Raw genomic sequence first — 19,518 nt, 5'->3', positions numbered from 1 at the left:
AGACTGGGTGGATGGAAAGTTCACCAAACTGGACTAAATGGCTTTTTTTTTTAATTAACAAAGTAGATCCTAACAAGTGGGGAGGGGAAGTTTGGAGAGGAGGGTCAGGAGAAAGATAGGGAGAAAGCTCGGTATCCAAGGTTAGTGAAGACATCAACCCTACAGCTATTTCCTGCAGCTGTCAGGACCTGCGAGAGAGGAAAGCAGATAATGAGGACTAGAAACCTGAAGTTTCCCCATGGCCTCCCAGATTCCTCCTCCTTCAAGACCTATGAGATCTTACCTTGCACTCTGGTGCAGCAGGCTGCTGGTTGAGGCTGAGACTAAGCAGGCTGGGAGAGGAACCAGGTACCTGGGCCTTCAGCTCCCCACTCAGCTGCCACTGGTTCACACATGGTCCTTGCCCTGCTGAGAGGATCTGGGGAGAAGAAATGATGGGAAGCCCAAACTTAGCAGACAAAAGCCTAAACAGCAGGCAACCATGAGCCAGCTGGGAAAGAACAAAGGAAGAAGGCTCACCAGGTCTTGGTAGAAGGTTACATGCTTCTGTGGGGCTCTAAGTGGAAACACTGTTGTGGGTGTGGCAGATCGAAGGTGCCAAAGAGTAAGAGCAGGGCCCCCTCCACATACCTGGAGAGAACAGTAGTCATCATCATCCATCTCTAATTATCAATCATTTGCTTATGTCCCTGCAGAGAACTTAAAGCATAAACTCTTTTCCCCAGAGCCCCTGGCTGCTCACCATCCAATCTGAGTCAGTTGCTAAACATCCAATCCACTTCCCATTCTGGGGTCGAGCACACTCCTGGGAAGAAAAGGGAAAGGGAAGTGAGAGGAAAGAGGAGGGAATAAGCATTTATTAAGCACCTACTACGTACCAGGCAATGTTCTAGGCAATTTGCAAATATTATCTCATCTGATCCTTGCAACCACCCTGGGAGGTAGATGCTATTACCTCCATTTCATAGTTGAAGACACTGAGGGAAACAAAGGTTAAGTGACTTGCCCAGGGTTATACAGCTAGTAAGTGTCAGAGGGCAGATTTGAAAGCAGATCTTCCTGACTCCAGCATTCCATCTACTTCATCACCTAGCTAATCTAGCTAACCCACCTGCTTATGGGGGGGTGGGGAGAGAAGAGGAGGTATTCAGAACGGTGAAAGCCTCACCTCATGCCTGTAAACTTCAATGGTCTGAACCTCCTCACCTGTACGAAGATCTGAGAAGAGACAGAGTTAGAACCTCAGGGTATGTCTTATTACTTTTTTATACTTCTTGTTTCTCCTCACCCCAGCCTTCCCCTGGTCCATCCCCACCAAATTTTTCTGTCTGTAGTCACAACCCTCCAGACAACTGCTCCCTTACCCCAAAGACGCACTGTGCCATCCTCACTCCCAGACAGCACTTCAGGACTCCTTTCCCGAAGGGCCAAACAATGAATGTAATCAGTGTGACCTCGAAGTGCACGCTAGAGGAAGATAGCAAAGACTAGTCAGCTAAGACCCCTGAAAGATGTCTCCTTCCACCTTGAAACCTTGGAGACCAGGAACCCCTCAGAGTATATCTATATCTATATCTATCTATCTATCTATCTATCTATCTATCTATCTATCTATCCACACACACTCAGGGTATATGTGTCAAAATGTCTGACAAACATGGGATAGTGTAGAAGGGAAAAGTGGTAAAAAGATAAGACAGAGCCACATTACAACAGCATGGACTTGGTTTCCTAGGAATTTGTCCAGACAGACATACAGAGATTATCCACCCATTTGCCATGTTTACAACTTTGTTCCTTCTCCATACCTGACCAGGCACCCTAGCTCCAACTTACTGTGAATGTCCCTGTCTCCAGATCCATAGAATGAAGCTGGCAGTCACCCCCTGCCAAGAGAAGGGAATTCTCCTGTAGGAGAATGAAAACAAGGAAGAAGTCAGAGAGTACAGGGAGATGGAACGGATTAAGATCAAGTCAGGAGCAGGGTTTAGATAGAAGGACACAGGCATCAGAAAAGAGCCCAGACTGGGTTAGGTTGAAAGCTGGCTAAAGGAGAATCATACCTTAGGGTTAAGCAGCAAAGCATTGATTTCAGGAACTTCCAGGCTGCTCCTGTTTAGAAGGGCAAATGGGGTCAGCCTGAGAGGAGGAAACAGTACTAGCAGGGCCCCAACCCAACAAGCCTGCTCACCTGTATGGGGGATGACGGCTCCATACTTCCTTACAGCCCTTTAGGGGAGAGAGAGCACAAAAAAGATCCAGAGACTCCTTTCTGGCACAAAGCATCTTGCTCCTCAGCCTTCCCAAGAAGTACTCTTTTCAGCATATATAGTCTCCATCCTTACCTTCTTTACAATCTCTCCCCAAAGCCAGGCTTTCACTTCACCATCCCCTGCACTGAGCAGATGTCGGTCTGTTGAGACCAAGCTGTACACAGGGCCATCATGGGCTAAAGGAAAAATTGTGAATTCAGATGAATGCATACCAGGTCCCCCTGCCTCTGATTCCTGCACTCTGCCCCTCCCCTGACTTCCCTACATCACCCTAACTCCTACTCCCAAATCCAAATTGTCTGACGACCTCACCCACCTACAAAGGTCACCACTGGCTTCTTACTTTCCTCTTTGGCCTCTGAGCTCAAAGCAGCTGATAAACTAAAGGGGGAGAGAAATTATTTAGTGGAGCTGAAAAGTGGGGGGAAGAGTATCAAGGTTCTGGAATGAAAAGGAACCCCCTGAGGGATCCGGTCAGTTGGTTAAGTCTGAGACTGGCGAGCTATCAGGATGGGCCACCCCACTTTATTCTGGGAAGGGATTTCAGAGTGAGGGGCCTTGGCTGCCTGCCTTCCTATACCTGAAGATGGCAATCTGCCCGTAGTTGTTCCCTGCTGCTAAGAACTTGCCACAGGGAGAAACACTCTGGGAGAAAATGGTCATGTGCAGCCGCTCCAAGGCCCGCTGGACCTCCATCTGGGGAGCAGACACTGGCGTCACCCACAACCCCCCAACATCCCAGAACCGGTACCCGGAGGGCAGGGCCCTTTTGCGACCCTACGCCTGGAGCCAGGCCAACTGTTGCCCCCCGGGTGACCCCTGCCCAGTGTCCTCTGGGCCTGCGGACCCCCCATCACCGCCCCCTCCCCCAGGAGAGCAGTGCGGGACGCAGGAAGCGGCGTTCTGGAGAGGCAGATTTTTGATTTACACCACAACTCATATCCCTCCGTGTCAAGAAGTTTTTCCTGACATCTAATCTCTTTCCCTCTGGCTGCCATTTTTGTCTGGCCTGCTTCCTCGGCCTGGACGCCGGCCCCCACCCCACCATGCCGGCGAGACCCCTTCTAAGGAATGACGTGTGGCGAGAAAGGCGGCCCCACCCCTCGGGATGGGACTACAGCTCCCAGAAGGGCCTTGGACGCCGACGAGTGACGTAGGACCCAAAAGCGCGCGGCAGAGCTCCGCCCTCACACCTCCCCTCCCCCCACGACGGGCGTGGATGGAGCCCCCGGCTTCCGTGAGACCTCAGGAGCGCCCGGGCTGCTGTGGTGAGTGCTCCCAAGGCCCGCAGCAACCTCCGCAACGCCCCAACCCCAACTCCTCGCGGTGCCCGCGCACGATCGGCCCCTCTCGCCGGCCGGGCTCGGACCCACCGTCCCTACGCACGCCGCTCCCCGCGCCTGCGCAAAGTCTCCGCTCCGCGCGCGCCTGGGCCCGGCGGCACTACGCGCTTGCGTAGTAGCGACCGCCTCCCCACCGGTATCCTGTGGGGCCCGCCTTCCTCCGCTCAGTGTCCCCGCCCCACGGAGGTGCGGACACGCCAGCTGGTGGCCGAGCCGTAGGAGTCTGGAGGCTCCCGATGCCGCCGTTCCGGGGCAGCGGGATCTGAGCGTCTGTTACCCGCAGGTCCCCGGAACTCCATGATCCTCCAGCCGCCCGTGGAGTTGGGCCGCCCAACTGGGGCCCAGAAAGACCCCAGGGAAGCACAGGGGCCAGACAGGACCCTGGATGCCTGGTGTGTGGCCCTGGGGGCAGGGGGCAGGCGGGACCCCGGATACCTCGGATGCCTGGGTTATGGGGTGCAGAGGCGGGGACCAGGGGCCTAGAAACCAGGGTTACAGGGCACAGAGCTGTAAATGGGGAGCCAGGACTGCCTGCGGTATGCACAACCCAGCAGGAGACTGGCGACCCGGGTGGGTGCTGCAGTGGTCGAGAATGCTTGACTTCCTGGCCATAGAGCTGGTGATGACCAGGAGCCAAGATGCCAGAGTTATAAACCGGCCAGGATACGCAGGGTACAGGACAGAGAGCTGGACACTGGATGCCAGTATACAGGAGATAATGTAATCCTGGTTCTAGGGCACCCAGGTGAGCACTGAGAGCCCGGCCCCTATTGCTGGAACTGTGTACTGCCCAGCGCAGAAGTAGAGGCCGGGTATCAGGATCCCGATGTAATATAATTAATTTACAAAGCTGAGGACTGGTACCTTGGATATCTGGCTCCTTTGTAAAGCTCAGATAGGGGGCTACTTACCAGTTTTCAAATGTAATATTATCAATGTTTTATTGTATTTTTATTTTGTTAAGTATTTTCCAATTACATTTTAACCTGGTTCAAGCTGCACTCGGGTTTGACACCTCCATATTGGAGAACTCAGAACTAGAGCCCTTACTTATATGGTAAAATTTGGGGATGAAAAACCTGTATGCCTAGGTTATATATTGGAATAGGGAGTAGGATACCTGGATTTTGTGGACACATGAGCACACACATATATATGATACAGAATTGAGACTGATGGGGCTTAACTCCCAGGGTTAGATGGTGCAGAGCTAAGGATGGGTCATCAGCATCCCTGTGATACAGAATACAGGATATGCTTGTGTGATTACTATGCTTGGGGTTATGGGGCATAGGGTTGGAGGACATGGGCCAACATATCTGGATTACGTGGTATAGGTCTAGGGAAAAGGAATGTGATACAGAGCTAATGAAGGAGAGAGGGAGGGGGTATGACCTGGATTAGAGAACCAGACCTAAAACCTAGATGTCTTGTATTAAAGGGCAAAAGGTCTTGGGCCCAAGAACCCTAATATTTTGGTTCCAGGGAAGGAGAAAAAAGTTTAGGCTTTAACCTTGTCTCTTCCACAGCTCCTTTCCCCAAGGAATTCAGCCCCAGAGCACCAGTCAATTGCTGGAGGAGGATCAGTGAGTTTAGGGGAAGGGAAACGGTTCCCCCTACACTCCCCCCATTCACCAGAACTCCCATCCTTAGGAACCAATACCATCTCCCCTACACCCCAGAGTTCTCTTCCTTAGGTTCTCCAACCCCTGGTCTTGGCTCTTAGTACTCTCCTACTCTCCCCCCCACCCCCACCCCAGGCCTAAGAGACTGTATGGTACCATGAAAGGTGCTAGATTTGGAGTCAAAGAACACCTAGTCATTTAACCTCTGTAGTACTCAAATCTCCTCCTTTGCAAAATTAACTAGATGACACCTAGAAGGCCTTCTAGCTCTTAATTTGTGATCCTTCCCAAAAGCCTTCTCTCCCAGTCCATTTCCCTGGCTTCTTTTTCCAGGAACTCTCTTCAGAAGCATTTCCTGTCTGAGGAGAACATGGTTTCCCATTTTTCCCACCTCAGCCTGGAAAATAATCACCCCTACTGTGGCCCATCAGTAGCTTTCTCCATGGGCAGTCCAGCCCCACCTATGACCAGGTAATGACAATATGCAGTTCAAAACATTCAGTGGAGTGGGGCTAGGTGGCGGAGTAGATAGATCTCCAGCCTTGGAGTCAGGAGGACCTGAGTTCAAATCTGGCCTCAGACACTTGACACTCACTAGCTGTATGACTGTGGGCAAGTCACTTAACCCCAATTGCCTCACCAAAAAAAAAGCCAAACCAAAAACATTCAGTGACTTCCCATTACCATCAAATAAAAGTCCACACTCCTTACTTGAGCCATTCAAAGCTTTCTAGATAGTGCCTTCTCACCTTTCCAGTCTTATTTCATGTTACTCCTCATTCTTCTCAAACCAAAATTCTGCTCTCCCCACATTTGGTCTGTGTCTTTGTTCAAGCTCTACCCATCATTCTAGGTTCAGTACAAATATCATTTCTTCTGTGAACCCTAATCTCCGCAGCCAGAAATGACCTCCTTCTGCCTCCTCACAATTAAACACTTATCAAATTTTCCCCTGATTAGTTGTGTCTGTCTTATTTCCCCTACTAGAATGAGGGGATCATTCATTTTTGTATCCCCTCAATTTCTAGCACAAGGCCATTCACACAGTAGGTGCTCAATCTTTGAATTATTAAACTTCTCTACTAGATTTGGGCTCTAGTTTCATCTCTGAAATTCTGGGATTCTACCCCAAATCAAGAGCTGCCTTAGCTCCAGCTACCCCCTAGGACCAATTACACCTCTTCTGTGTCACTGTTATATTTAGCTGCTAACTTTGAACATGCTCTTGTCTTCATCTCTTTCCCCTCCCTCCAGGCCTTTGGAAGACTCTCTTCATTCAGTTGAGCATCTTGGGGTCCTCTGCCCCAGCCTCCTGCTGGCCCTGTAAGTGTTGGACAAGGGGAAGAGGGAAAGTACCAAGACTTATAACAGGACTGAGTTCCTCTGAGTGCAATTTTTACTTCTAGGAATCCTCACTCAGAGCTACTCCTCTGGCAATATCCAGGAAATCAAATCCCAGAAACCCTTCGGCTGCTGAGACTGGGGGGCCCCCAGGTATACCAAAACCCCCACAGTGGGGAGGCAATGGAGCTCTGAACCTCAAGCAACTGTCCCTGTTTCTCAGGAACTCAAGCCTCTCCGAGCCCCCAACCTCAACTCCATGAGGTAGAAATGGGCAGAACCTGGCCTTCTCTGGAAACCACAGACTCAAAGACCAAAGAGGGTCTAGACACCCATATATTGTACACAAAAATAGAGAAGAGCACCCTCAGGTTTGAGATAGGTCTGTTACACATACTTCCAGGAGATGGTGGAGGAAATAGAACCAGACTGTTCACTGTGAGAAACAGAGGGTAAGGAACATCTTAGGGGTTGGAATGGCTCCGATAACAGGGGGTCTTTCTGGAAGCAAAATAAAAATTGGTGGGCAGTAAAAAGCAAGTAGCTTTATTGGAAGAGGGGGAGCTGTCTGGGGAGTTTGGGCCTGAGGGGACAGATGCCAGGGTTCCTTTCAGTCTTCCCTGGAAAGCGAGTCAGGGCTAGACCCGCCCAGACATTGAGAATGTGTGAGTCAGGGCCCCGCCCCCACCCCCGGCTGACTCACACAAACTCTTCCCTGCTCCAGCAAAAGAAACAGTTGGGGACCAGGCCAAAAAGGGGGATGGAGATGCCCAGCTCTGTTAGAGGGAGACTGAGTTCAGACCCATGTATCAAGGGGGGGGGAATGGGAGTCTTGCCTCTCCACTGAAATGAAGTTAAGAATCAAACTTGAAATCAAAATAACTTTTATTTATACATGTTCTATTCCCTCCCTTCCCCCCTCCCTCCTTGCTCCCCCAAATAAATATCTCCCCTACCTTGTGGGCTGGCCAAAGGGGGAAGAACCCAGGGCCAGCTCCCCTAGAGGACCAGCCCCTACTCTAGGGTGTTAGAGCACTGCACCCTGCCCTCCAACAAGATACAGCTGCCTTGTCCCAGCACATTTGAGAGGACTGGAAATCAAGGTCCTGAGTGTTAGATCTGTCCTCCTATACTTAAGGGGTGTTTTCTTGGCTCAGAGCCCCTAGTGCTGCCAGGGGAGGGAGGTGGCAGTGTGATTGTTGGGGGAGGGGAAACCCCCCCATCCCCCAATTGTGCAAATGTTGCATTCTTCAGCCAGTGAGCAGTCCTAGGATAAGACCCTAGGTCTGAGTCCCTACTTCTCTTCTGGATATATGAAGAGAAATGTAGAGTCAGAGAAGAATGTGTGTGTGAGGGGGGAATCTCATTGGAGAACGGGAACGCCAAGAAGGTGAGATCCCCTCAATACTAGGCAAAGTTGGGAACAGGCCGAATCTGTCAGAAAGAGAGTAATATTGTAAAGTCTTTGAGGTCAGGGACATTTCTATGCAAACATACCTTATCCTTCCCCTCCCACCCTTACCGCCAAGTGAATTAGAAATTGCATTGTAGGTGCTCAGTAGTGGCCAAGAGAATGAATGAGGATTTTAAAAAAGGGCACAAATCATCATAGAGAAAGGTCCTACTCCCATTTTCTCCTCTCCCCCCATCTAAGGCCCAGGAAGTGAAATGGGCTTTATGTGGCAATGTTAGTCTAGAGTACCATGATTAGTCTAGGGTAGAGGTAAGTGTGCTGGACTTTGGGTCAATGCCAAAGCTAGCAGAGATAAAGGGGCTTACCATTGCTGGATCAAAGCTGTGCCTGGACATCCTTCTCCTCCTGTCTCTTCAATGGGGGCTATAAGCCAAGTTGATGGGAATATTAGGACCCTTATAGGTAACAACATACATAAAGCTAAAGGGGACAAGGGAGGTGATATACTTACTGGTGAACTTCTCTTTCCGTCGGCACTGTCTCCAGACCAGAAGGCCAGAAAGGAGCCCTAAAATGAGCATCAGCCCTAGTGTACCCCCCAAGACTGGCCACAGCAAAGGAAAAGGGGGCGGAGGTGCTGTGGTGCCTGGAGGAGAGGAAGAAGAAAGTCACTGAAGGTCCCAAACTCACAATTCTGCTACAAGCTTCCAAAATACCCACCTTACCCCCCCTTAGAAAAAAAGCTGCCCTAGCTCCCCAGCCTACTTCCCCCAAAAATCTGACCCTAAACGTTGTTACCCTTCTCTCAAACTTTGTCCTGCTTCCCTCCCCCCCCAAAAAAATTCCTGGTCTCCCTCCAGCCCCTTTTCACTCACAGCCAGGGCAAAAGTCACTGTAGGGTCGAGCTGGACAGGAGGAACAGTCCATGCACTTGTCCAGATCTGGGCTCCAAGAACTGCCCTGAGGACAGGGGGAGGGTGCTGGGAAGAAAAAGGGGAGAAAATTGAGGGAAGGAACCTCCTACGCTCTCTTCCCCAGGATGGTTTGGTGGGGGGGGGGGTAAGGAGAGAGAGGTCAGGGCTATTCCGGGGGTTGAGGTCAGGACTAGAGCTCTAGTTTCTGGTGAGTCAGACCAGCCAGACATCAGAGCCCCCAAGCGCCCCCCTCCGACATTCCAGACAGGTGACCGCAGGCCTAGGGGGCAGGACTTTCGGGTTCTGAAAGCTAGATTTGGAAGGGCTGAGAAAGCAGGATGCCTGGGTCCTTAAAGCTCGGTGGAATGGCTTCTTTGGAGACACCATAGAGGTGGAGAGCACAGGACAGGGGAAGGAGATTGGAGGAGGGGGGAGGCGGCGGTATTAAAGGAGATGTCCAACTCTTCCCCCCCCCTCCTTCCAGCAGCCTGTGACTCAGTCCCGGGAGCTGGGCCGACAACCCCCCCCTTCCACCCCTCCCCCTCACATTACTGGGGCGTGAAGTCATTGTGAGGCGGGGTGTTCACCGGTCCGGGTCTGAGATGCCCACGTGGAGTGCCCCCCTCCATCCTACGATCAGCCAAGTAGGGCAGAGTCTAGGGGTCTCCTTTCGCCTCCAGCACCCCGGCTTCGGAAGTACGCTGGGGGAGGCGTGCCCCAAAGTCATCCTCTTCCACCCTAACTTTTCCCCTTCACCCACAGCGGACTACCTGGGGTAGTCTTCCGCCCATGGACACTTCCCGGACAGGTGTCAGTGTTCCCTGGCTAGGCAACCCCATTACCTGAGGCTGGCTCCCCCCAAGTCAATCTCAGCACAGTCAGCGCCAGTAGTACCACTAGCGGTCCGAGAGCCATGGTGTACCTCCCGAGGCCGGTCCCGTTCTGAGCCGGGACAAGGATTCAGGGAGGCACGCCCGCCGCCCACCCTATCCGGGGCGGTCCCAGTCCGGACCCCGCCTCCAGTGGTGGCGACCAGTCCCCCAGCTGCCAGTCCACGGTGCTCCCCGAAATGAACCCAGGTGTCTTGGGAGCCCAGTGTCATTTCGGAGTCTCTTCTCAGACTCTTATCCCTGCAACTCAGGCTTTGGAGTTGTTTGGTGACCCTTCCCCCAAAGTTTCGACTTCCCTATCAAACCCCTTCGTCTCCCAGAACCCAGGCATCCTGGTCCATCCAATTACCGGTTACATCTTTTTCCAGCCCTCTGTTCATAGCCTGAAGCTAAGCGGTTCGTCACTCAGAGAAGGGAAAAGTTCTAGTTTGCCATCTCCAGGATCTCTCAGGAAGCCCAGATGCTCGAGTACTGGGCAGGGGTCTCTGCCCCTCCCTGGGGGAGGCGGGTCGCCAGTGACGTCACGGGGGCATTCGCGGCCTCTTTAAGACCCCTGCCTCCGCCCCCTTTCCCCATACTCTATCCTGATCTTTGACTGCACCCGTTGCTTCCTAGGCAGGTGAGTTTGGGACGCTGGCCCTCTTCCCACCAGAAAGGGGGCTGCACCCCCCCCAAGGCTAGGAGCTGGACGCCGAGGTTTCAGCATTAGAACAGCCACTTTATTTGGGTCCAGTGGAGGAGCCTCCAGGTCTAGAGTCCGAGACTTGGTCCTAGGTTGGAAGAATCAGATGTTTGGGGTTGGGTCCTAGTGAAGTCATTACAGTCTTTAGGGCAGAAGGACATTAGTCGTCCGTCCATGGAAGTAGAGCTAGACGGTTCGGATTCCCAGGTCCCGAAGGGACAGAAGCAAGACCGGACTTCCCCAGTTCCTTGTGGTTCCTAGAATGGAAGTGGAGGTGTTTATCTTTTCTCTAAATTTCCAGAAAAATCAACCTTCCTCTCTCTCTCTCTCTCTCTCTCTCTCTCTCTCTCTCTCTCTCTCTCTCTCTCTCTCTCTCTCTCTCTCTCTCTCTCTCACTCTCTCTCACTCTCTCTCTCTCTCTCTCTCTCTCTCTCTCTCTCTCTCTCTCTCTCTCTCTCTCTCTCTCTCGGGACAAAAGGCCCGAACCCATCTCACCGCCACCCCCCTACTCTCTACACTTTGGACTGGGCCACTCTTCCCGCTGGAGAAGATCCTTGTCCTCTGGCCTGGGGTCCGCCCCTTCCGACCCCTGTAGAGTGGGAGGATCCATGAGGTCCCCTTCCCACACCTGACCCCGTAAAACCACCTGATGACTGCACCCCGGGTTAATCCCTTCTGTCGGGAGATGGGGTGGAGGGGAAGAAATTTCCTAGAAATGGGGCTCAGGTCTCCAGGGGCTACCCCAAGACCAGGGCCAAACTAGGAATAAGTATAGAGGGGGACCTTAGTGTCTTGCAATTAATGTTTGTTGAAAAACTGGTGATGACCTAATACAATTGCCTCATTTTACAGATGAAGAAATTGAGGCCCAAATAGAACAAGTAACTTGTCCAAGGCCTGGAATCTAGGGAATCCCTGGGATAGAAAACAACTCGAAAAAGAATGTATAAAGCTTATCAAATGTGCCAGGCATTGCGGGTATAAAGACAAAAATGAAACAGTTCCTGCCCTCTGGGAGCTTTTTAGTTCTATCAGAGAGACTGTACACATATACAGTAGGTGGCAGGTAACTTTAGAGAGGCACTAGCAGCTGGGATAATTGACAAAAATACTTTTAATATTTGAGTTGAGCTTTGAAAGAACCTAGGAACTCCATAGGAGAACCACAGCGGGAGCTGCGGGGCTGAATCATTTCATTTTCAATTAGTGTATAGTGGAAAAAGCCCTGGTCTTGGAATCAAGAGGACCTAGATTCAAATTCTAGCTCTGATGGCTTTCCTTCTTTATAAAATTGGGGAAGATTTGCTACCCACCTTGGGTCAATTAAGTTGATGTATAAATTATGTGAAATATATATATATATATATAAATTATATAAATGTGAATTATATGCAAAGGGCTGTAACTCCAGGTTGGGGAAGTTGGAAGGAAAAAGAGTTTCAATTTTCACAATATTCAACAAATGTTACAATCCCTACCACGTGTAAGGACTGCGGTATGTGCTGGGGATACATGAAAAGGGGAACGATCTGTAATTTCATCTAAGCTTTGAATTGTTTCTGTTCTTTTCTCATAATTTGAGTCCCTGCTCTTAAGGTCTGGATATTCTCTATAGGGAATTCAACTTTTCGTAAGTAAAGCCTAGATAATTTGAGGAGAACTAATAATTAAGAAGGATCAGAAAACGGTTTCCTCTAAGAGTTCCCTCCCCCCACCCCACCCCAGCAGTTTACTATTCTTGAAAGAAACTTAAGGATTCTGAGAGTTGGAAGAAAGTGCATTCCGGGCATGGGAGCTAGCCGGTCAGTGGAAAAGTGTCTAGTGGGGAAATAGACTTTAGTGCCAGACTTGTTTGTCTGGCAATGTTAGAAGCAATGGGGACCCATTGAAGATTTTTTGAGAAGGAAATATTATCAGGTATTAATTTGACAAGAAGGGTTGGAGAAGGAAGAGACCAGATAAAAAGACCCAAATCATGGTGGCACAAGGTAGCGTGAAGTGATATAATAGGGAATAAAATTTCAGGAGTAAAGAGAAGGCTCACTTTTGGGGATCAAAAAGGACTTCATGGTGGGGGAGTTAGCACCAGAAGGTGCCTGAAAGATACTTAATATAATATCCTGAAATTTCAAGCTGGAGGGGATCTTAGAGCTCACCTAGCCCACTGCCCTCTTATTTTGCAAGAAACTGAAGAGGTCAGAGAGAGAAAATGTCTAAGGAACTTGATCATTTGACTCCAAATCCTACTACCATATTACAATGCCTCTGCAGGTAGAATTGGGGGAGGGGAGTGACACATTCCTGCCCCTGGAAACCTTGTGGAAGTAGAGCAGATTTAAAATTCCCTGGAGGGCTGAAACCAAGTATTTAATCTCTGTGTGTCCCTTGCCTAAGCACTGGAAATTTGGCACATAGTAGGGACTTAGTAAATGGATGAACAATAGGACTGGTAGGGGAGGGGCTAGAGTTGATGTGGTGGCCCTTGAGTATGGGAATCTAAGAGTAAGGCATTTGAGCTTTATCCTGGAGGCTGTAGGGAGCCTTTGAAGTTATTGAGTAGAGAAGCGATTTGATCCGAAACTTCTATAGGATTGGGGTGGGGGAGGAGGCACTTGTTTGTGAAAGGAGAAACTTGATGGGGGAGGGGGCATTGAGGGAGGTCTTTCTTAGTAGATAAAGTCAATTAAGCTGCCGACCTGGGAGTGTCCAAGTCTTGCCCTGGGGTGAGTGCAGTGGGAGGGTCTCAGTATGTTGTTTTGGTACCAGTTCTAAACCTAGTTCAAAGTAGAAGAGTCAGTGCTGTCTGTATAAGAGGGACTGAAAATGCTGAGGATCAATGGTGACCAGCTGGGAAGGAAGAGAAATGCCCCCTACAGCCAAGGCTCAAAATAAAATGATAAATGTTTACAAGGATAACTTTTAAGTCTTGCATTTAAAAAACAACAACAACTATACAGTTTAGGGGAAGTTGGACCAGATTGTAGTTCATGTGGAAAATTACCTGAGCCTGGGGTATTGGTGGACTCCAAGCTCAATATATATATCATAATCTGTGGCTCTCCTAGGTAGAATTAGGACAGATGGGTAGAAATTATAATGAGGCAAATAAATCTCAAACACTTAGATCCAGGAAGATTCTGGGGAACAGTAGCAGAGTGAACCAATCAGCCTTGTGATTTAGCAATACCGGAGATACCCACAAAGAAGCTGGCTTACTGTCAGGACAATTGTGGAGGGGATTCCAGCATGGGGTGGGAGGTTGAACAAGATGACCTCTGAGGTCCTTTCCAACTGTGAGAATCTATTTTGGGAAAGGATATAGAGGACAATAGGTGGAATTTGAGTTTTCCTTCTCCACTGGCCATCCCTATCTATCCTAGATCTATTTAGGCACACACAAAAATCTTGGTGCAACACTTGTAAAGCAAATTATGAGTCTCTTTCGAGGGAAGGGAATAGTAGTAACCAAATCTGAGAGTGAGGGAGGTACAACTGAAGTAAAATTTGAGCATGGCACTTCAAAATAAGAAGAGATCTTGGGCATTTAATCCCCTTATTCTTCAGAGGAGGAAACTGAGGCCCAGAGAGAAATGACTACCCCTAGGGTAGGAACTAGAACCCAGATTTCACTGGCTCTTTCCACAATGGAGACTAGGGAAATTTAATGAGCACAGTCTTGGGACTCTGCAATGGAAATGAGGATTAAATGTATTCATTGTTGGGGGTCAAATGTGAGGTGAGAAGCTTGAGGCTGAAGTGAGGGATTTCTCAAAGAGGAAAATTCATTGATGTGATAAGGCTAATTTGATAGAAAAATTCAGGAATGGACCTGCCTTGGTTATCCTTCAGTCTTCATGCTTAAATTTCCAAGGTTCTAAGCTTCAAACTTTGAAAGCTGCAACTAATTCTGTTATCCTTGCCCTAAGTTTCCAGTTTATTAATTTCCCAGTTTCCAAATGTCTGGAAGAGGTATCTTTTGGGGATCTTACAACCCGCTTAAGGAGGAATCAGATTCAAAGAGGTTATTTGCCTAAGGTCACAGAGCTAGTTAATTCATGGTAGGTGGAGGACTAAAAGCCAAGCATCCTAACATCCGATACTGTGCTCTTTCCACCATATTCTTGCAGCTTTTTGCTGTCACACTGTACAATAGGAGGCTATATCCAATAGATGGGATTACCTATTAAAGGCTCCTTGTTTAATGAAGGGATTTGAAGCCACTGACTAGGTAAGGTAGGTTAGCCTAAATGTGAGCTATTTAGGACTGGTTCAGAATTAAGCCAAAGAGGATGAAGCTACCAATCCAAAATATGTTTCTCTCTCCCCTCTTGCAGGTCTTCTCTAAGCCTGCATCCATGGCTTCTGCTGGCCTCCAGCTCCTGGGCATCATCCTTTCATTACTGGGCTGGATATCAGGCATAGCCGCCTGTGCCATGCCTATGTGGAAAGTCACAGCTTTCATTGGCAATAACATCGTAGTGGCCCAGGTGGTGTGGGAAGGCCTCTGGATGAATTGTGTGGTCCAGAGCACTGGCCAGATGCAGTGCAAGGTGCATGATTCCATGTTGGCCCTGTCTCATGACATCCAAGCATCTAGAGCCCTCATGGTTGTAGCTCTGCTTCTGGCCCTGGTGGGCCTGCTGATCTACCTTGCTGGGGCTAAGTGTACCACGTGTGTAGAAGATGAGGAACCGAAAGCTCGGCTCGTACTGACTTCAGGGGTCATTTTCCTCATCACTGCAGTCCTGGTCCTGATCCCTGTGTGCTGGACTGCCCATGTGATCATCAGGAATTTCTACAACCCCCTGGTGGCTGATGCTCAGAAACGGGAGTTGGGGCACAGCCTGTATGTGGGCTGGGCAGCTGCAAGCCTTTTTATATTAGGTGGGTCACTGCTGTGCTGCACTTGCCCCTCGGGCAACTCGAGAAGCACAAGCCATTATGTGGCCCGGTACTCTGCTTCTGCTCCTCCCGTGGGCTCCAGAGGTCCTTCTGAATACCCAACCAAGAATTACGTGTGAATCTGGAAAGGGGCAGAAAGCAACAAATGACTCCCTAAGATAAGGGAAGTCCTCTTTCCCCATCTTCCCTGTCAAGATGAAGTTGCAGGTGATCCCTGTCAGTCTTGAGAGTTTTAGTTTTTTCTTTTTTTTTTTAAACCCCTTGGATGACTGAGCCAAGAACATGACTCCACATCTTTTCCTGGTCTTTACTGATGCTACTGATGTCTTCCAGACATCCTTGGGTGAGTAGCTACAGAGATGCTGCCTAAGAGCTCCAGCATTTTTTCCTGGATACCACAAAGATCTATGCTACTTCTCTGGAAATGCTAGAACCCTCTTTGGTTGTGGGACTGAATTCTAAACCTATCAAGTGCAAAGTTCTCCAGTGTGCTCTGTCTTTGCCATTCCCAACTCCCAGGAAAACAGGACCACCAAGATTCCACTAGCCTTTCTCGGTCTCCATGGGAACTGTGATAGCTACTATGATTCTCCTGGACTCCCAGAAGGCAAGGAAGTGATCTCCATGCTGGCTCTTGTATCCAGCTTTTAACATATTCCTCCTAATCCAGAATCCAGCAAATACTTCCCCCACCTTCTCACCATGCTGGTGCCTTCCCTCCCTGTCTCTTTTTGTGGAGTTTCCATGGTTTGAGATTTTTAGAGAATAAAATGTGTCTTGCTAAATGGTGGTGGTCTCTGTTTGTGGGAGACTGCTTGACTTTGGGGTAACTAAAGGGAGCATGGAGGCCTGAGATGGTGGGAGGAGAGGACTGAAAAAACTCCACAGGTATGCAGTCCAAAGGCTCATCTCCTGACATTAGAAATAAAAGATTACCCTTGAGTAGTATTCTGGGGCTTGGGGTACCAGGCCTCCCTGTGCAAACAGTATGTTTTGTCCCCTACCCTCCCACCAAAACCCCACATATAAATCAGATGGAGGCCAGTTACAAAGCACTTCTTTATTCCTGTTTGTAGGTAGAGTTGGAAGCTGATGCTGCTGGGTCCGGACAACTAGGTAACCAGCTAGCTGGGCTCCTAGCCATGGAGGGGAAACTGAAGTCTTTGGGCAAGGTACAACCTTTGCCTAAAAGCTGGTGGTGGATCTGGGAGTGCAGCCTGGGCAGAAGTGGGAACCAGGGCTAAATGTACTTGAGATATCTACGACTTTGTTCTAAGGACAGGCCAGGTGTTTTTTGCATTTTCCATGGGGACTGTGGCTAGAAGTGTCAGAATCTGACTCAGGAGAGTGGAAGAGCAATATATCATTAATGGAGCTTAGAGAAGGCAGAAGACTTGGAAAACCCAGCTCTTCCCCTGGGGCCTAGGGCACATCCGGTAAGTCACTCAACCTCTCTGCATTTGTTTTCTCTATAAAACAGGGAAAGTAATACTTGCCCTAACAGTCTCATGAGATTTGGTGAGATCATATAAGAGCACTCTGCTCTGAAATCACAAAGCTCTGGTAAAGGTCTAAAGGATCACAAAGGGGAGACTGAAACCAAGTAAGACTAAGCCCATTTATGGGGTTTGGACTTTAGAATGTCTCGTGGGGTTTGGAGGAGGCAAGGGCTTAGGGCCATTTTGATGGCTGAGGTTTAATTTGGATTCTGGGAGGAAAAACAGTTTTGGAGGTGGAGGGTAGATCTGAGCTTGATGGACTGATGAAACAAAGAGGTTCTTGTTAGGGCCCATTCCCAGTTAAACTTTTGAGATAGGGTTGGTGTGTTTTTTTTTTATGCAGATGAGAAATCAGTATTGGAAGAAATACAATGAAGATACAATGAAGCAGGGGTTTCTATCCAGATTAGGAGGTAGTTACAAATAGGGTATATATAAAGACATAAGATTTCCTTTAGTGTTAATAAAACGTGGGTAAAAGTTCTTAAGATCAAAATGGTCGATTGGCTTAGGCTTTAGAAGCTAAAGTTAGGGTAAGCCAAGTCCAGCACTGGAGCCAGGATTCCTTCTGGCCAATGAATGGGGTCAATGCCCTTGAGTGACTTTCAGAGTCCTAGTTGGGTCTGGAGTTGGGGCTGCTGGTTCTTCAGTCTGTCTCACACATAATCCCGTTTATCCAGACCAGAGGCCCCTGATCGGGAGGCAGCAGAGTATCCCAGCTGGGGTCCCCTAGGCCGGTCAAGCTGAGGTGGGGGACAGGTGCAGCATAATAGTCCTCCCCCTAGCATCAGTAGGGCAGCAGCTGCCCAGCCCAAGTAAAGTGAAGCCCCCAACTCCCTCTTCAGAGCTTCAGCCACCAGGGGGTTGTAGAAGTCCTGGATGATGGCATGGGCTGTCCAGCACACGGGGATCAGGACCAAGATCCCCGAAATGAGGAAGATGATCCCTGAGGTCAGCATAATCCTTGCCTTGGCCACCTCATCTTCCACACATGTGGTACACTGGGCTCCAGTGATAGCTACCAGCAGACCCAGCAAAGCAAGCATTAGAGCAATGACAGAGAGGGCCCGAGCTGCCTGCAGGTCCTGGGGCAGGGCCAGCAGGGAGTCATACACCTTGCATTGCATCTGGCCGGTGCTCTGGACCACACAGGACATCCACAGGCCTTCCCACACCACCTGGGCCACCACGATGCTGTTGCCAATGAAGGCTGTGACTTTCCACAGGGGCAGGGCACAGGATACTAGAGTCCCCAGCCAGCCTAACACCACTAGAGTCAGGCCCAAGAGTTCCAGCCCAGTTGAAGCCATCTTCCCCTCAGGTCTTCTCAATCTTTATGACCCTTGGTCGAACTTGGGAGAAAGGGATCAGAGAGCTTCCAGTGCAATTCTAGGCTGTTAGTACCCAATGGGAAAGGAATAGAGGACTCACTTACATCAATGATCCCCTTGTCCAAGACTGGGCTACTTCCTTCCCCAATGATGGATCTCGGTTTTTGTTGCTCTTTTTCTTCTAGAGTATAAGAAGCATCTCCATTTGGACTGGATCCTTCCCTGTATCTGGCCAACCACCTTTTCCCCTACCTGAAAGGTCCTGGTCACCTAAAAAGATCCCAAGTAATAAGATCTTTGTAGTTGCCACCGCTCCTGTTGGCTTTCCAGGAAGCTGTCCAACGTCCGATGTTCGTTTCTTAGCTTGGTCTCAGTTCCCCTGCTTGGTCCGGGTTTCTGTTCTGGATGAATCTGGGAAGGTTTCTGATGCTCATTTCCTGTAGGGTTGGGGATCAGATAGCTCTCCCCTTGGGTCTGCTCCCAAGCCAGGGTGCTCCTCCTTTAGGTGACTTTCTCCCCAGGATTTCACTTCAAGTGCCTGGAGCAGGAAGGGCAAGGGCAGGGGTTGTTATAGGACTAGAGCTAGGGGAGGAGTGAAAGTGGGAGTCTGGGAGCTGTTGATTGGGGGAACCACAGCAACAAGGAGGAGGTGGTGGGAGGCGGGGTGAAGCTGGGGGTGCCCACAGGGCTGTTGTGTGGGTTCGAGAACCATTTGTGGAAGAGGTGGGGGAGATTGGAGGGGTGGGGTGCAGGGACAGTATAGGAAAGAAAAGGGGAAAGTAATAAGCAGAGAACCACCAAAGCTATGTAGAAAAAGATAGATGGAAGGACAAATGGGCAGGGGTGATGATATTAGCCTGGGGTCCCTTGAGTTGGAGAAGGGGGGAACATATTGCAATAGGCCAAACAACTTGAATCCCAAATCTAAACTTTGACCCCTAAATTTCCCCTTAATTTTAGGTTCTTGACAACTTGTCAAGGGACTCGTGAAACTTGCACCCCTCCCTATCTGTCTTCTCTCTGCTGACCCCCTCCTACCTTTTGTAATTGTCCCTCCATCTCACAGCAGCTCCGCTCCCCTGCCCCCAGTATCTGTCTCTTCTGACACCTTTCTCTCCATGCCCCCCCCTTTCTAGTTTCTGTTTCCCTTCCACCCCCAGGACCTAGGGAATCTGATCTGTCTCAGTCTCAGCTCAAGGGCTCTTGCATCTCCCGGGGGAAGGGCCCTGCCTGATCTGTTCCCCAGGCAACAGGTGTTTGGCGCCAGGCTCAGGTGGCATTACCAGGGCAACGGCCTAGAAAGC

General features: G+C 49.7%; 5 protein-coding genes across 9 annotated transcripts; 2 read left to right on the top strand and 3 right to left on the bottom strand.

Moving 5' to 3' along the window:
- Positions 1–29: 29 nt before the first annotated feature.
- THOC6 (THO complex subunit 6) lies at positions 30–3,711 on the bottom strand. Of its 3 annotated transcripts, none has more exons than XM_020995480.2 (13): positions 3,647–3,711; positions 2,854–2,969; positions 2,590–2,654; positions 2,346–2,449; positions 2,192–2,229; positions 2,064–2,139; positions 1,837–1,908; positions 1,365–1,467; positions 1,169–1,218; positions 743–805; positions 520–630; positions 284–418; positions 30–188 (listed from the first exon to the last, which is right to left on the bottom strand). In XM_020995480.2, the coding sequence occupies exons 2-13, from the start codon at positions 2,967–2,969 to the stop codon at positions 105–107; spliced, it is 1,017 nt and encodes a 338-aa protein (XP_020851139.1). In that variant the 5' UTR covers positions 3,647–3,711; the 3' UTR covers positions 30–104. The 3 variants fall into 3 exon arrangements, with proteins under 3 accessions (XP_020851139.1, XP_020851137.1, XP_020851136.1); XM_020995478.2 differs by having other exon boundaries at positions 3,518–3,693; XM_020995477.1 differs by lacking the exon at positions 3,647–3,711 and having other exon boundaries at positions 2,064–2,112.
- Positions 3,320–7,118, top strand: HCFC1R1 (host cell factor C1 regulator 1). 2 transcript variants are annotated; one of them, XM_020995485.2, is made up of 6 exons: positions 3,320–3,541; positions 3,900–4,008; positions 5,146–5,202; positions 5,638–5,712; positions 6,496–6,564; positions 6,648–7,118. In XM_020995485.2, exons 1-6 carry the CDS (start codon positions 3,382–3,384, stop codon positions 6,775–6,777), a joined length of 600 nt encoding a protein of 199 aa, XP_020851144.2. In that variant the 5' UTR covers positions 3,320–3,381; the 3' UTR covers positions 6,778–7,118. The 2 variants fall into 2 exon arrangements, with proteins under 2 accessions (XP_020851144.2, XP_020851143.2); XM_020995484.2 differs by having other exon boundaries at positions 3,338–3,541; positions 5,575–5,712.
- Positions 7,119–7,449: 331 nt separating this feature from the next.
- TNFRSF12A (TNF receptor superfamily member 12A) lies at positions 7,450–9,878 on the bottom strand. Its single transcript, XM_020995487.2, has 5 exons — positions 9,753–9,878; positions 8,872–8,976; positions 8,508–8,642; positions 8,362–8,419; positions 7,450–8,016 (listed from the first exon to the last, which is right to left on the bottom strand). Coding segments are annotated over exons 1-5 (372 nt in total). The 5' UTR covers positions 9,826–9,878; the 3' UTR covers positions 7,450–8,015.
- A 67-nt stretch (positions 9,879–9,945) lies between these two features.
- On the top strand, positions 9,946–16,170 carry LOC110214522 (claudin-6). The gene is made up of 2 exons (XM_020995482.2): positions 9,946–10,419; positions 14,817–16,170. The coding sequence occupies exon 2, from the start codon at positions 14,838–14,840 to the stop codon at positions 15,501–15,503; it is 666 nt and encodes a 221-aa protein (XP_020851141.1). The 5' UTR covers positions 9,946–10,419; positions 14,817–14,837; the 3' UTR covers positions 15,504–16,170.
- Positions 10,444–19,453, bottom strand: CLDN9 (claudin 9). 2 transcript variants are annotated; one of them, XR_013485937.1, is made up of 3 exons: positions 19,253–19,453; positions 18,319–18,752; positions 10,444–10,739 (listed from the first exon to the last, which is right to left on the bottom strand). XR_013485937.1 is itself a non-coding variant. In XM_020995486.2 (2 exons), the coding sequence occupies exon 2, from the start codon at positions 18,191–18,193 to the stop codon at positions 17,540–17,542; it is 654 nt and encodes a 217-aa protein (XP_020851145.1). In that variant the 5' UTR covers positions 18,194–18,752; positions 19,253–19,453; the 3' UTR covers positions 16,716–17,539. The 2 variants fall into 2 exon arrangements, 1 of the variants encoding a protein (XP_020851145.1); XM_020995486.2 differs by lacking the exon at positions 10,444–10,739 and having other exon boundaries at positions 16,716–18,752.
- Positions 19,454–19,518: the final 65 nt, after the last annotated feature.

This window comes from Phascolarctos cinereus, unplaced genomic scaffold (assembly GCF_003287225.1).
Source record: "Phascolarctos cinereus isolate Bilbo 61053 unplaced genomic scaffold, phaCin_HiC Scaffold_4;HRSCAF=312, whole genome shotgun sequence".
Lineage (NCBI taxonomy): Eukaryota > Metazoa > Chordata > Mammalia > Diprotodontia > Phascolarctidae > Phascolarctos > Phascolarctos cinereus.
This window is presented reverse-complemented; position numbering and strand designations above follow the sequence as displayed.

Excerpts from the sequence above, each read along its gene's own strand:
- THOC6 (XM_020995480.2), bottom strand. The coding sequence starts at position 2,969 with ATGGAGGTCCAGCGGGCCTTGGAGCGGCTGCACATGACCATTTTCTCC. Across the intron at positions 2,450-2,589 it reads GCCAGTGGTGACCTTTGTAG|CCCATGATGGCCCTGTGTAC; the intron begins GTGGGTGAGGTC and ends TTTTTCCTTTAG. Across the intron at positions 1,468-1,836 it reads TGGAGACAGGGACATTCACA|CGTGCACTTCGAGGTCACAC; the intron begins GTAAGTTGGAGC and ends ATCTTCCTCTAG.
- TNFRSF12A (XM_020995487.2), bottom strand. The coding sequence starts at position 9,825 with ATGGCTCTCGGACCGCTAGTGGTACTACTGGCGCTGACTGTGCTGAGA. Across the intron at positions 8,977-9,752 it reads TTGGGGGGAGCCAGCCTCAG|CACCCTCCCCCTGTCCTCAG; the intron begins GTAATGGGGTTG and ends TTTTCTTCCCAG. Across the intron at positions 8,420-8,507 it reads ACGGAAAGAGAAGTTCACCA|CCCCCATTGAAGAGACAGGA; the intron begins GTAAGTATATCA and ends CTTGGCTTATAG.
- CLDN9 (XM_020995486.2), bottom strand. The coding sequence starts at position 18,193 with ATGGCTTCAACTGGGCTGGAACTCTTGGGCCTGACTCTAGTGGTGTTA.
- LOC110214522 (XM_020995482.2), top strand. The coding sequence starts at position 14,838 with ATGGCTTCTGCTGGCCTCCAGCTCCTGGGCATCATCCTTTCATTACTG.
- HCFC1R1 (XM_020995484.2), top strand. The coding sequence starts at position 3,382 with ATGGGACTACAGCTCCCAGAAGGGCCTTGGACGCCGACGAGTGACGTA. Across the intron at positions 4,009-5,145 it reads GACAGGACCCTGGATGCCTG|CTCCTTTCCCCAAGGAATTC; the intron begins GTGTGTGGCCCT and ends TCTCTTCCACAG. Across the intron at positions 5,203-5,574 it reads CAATTGCTGGAGGAGGATCA|GAACTCTCTTCAGAAGCATT; the intron begins GTGAGTTTAGGG and ends TTCTTTTTCCAG.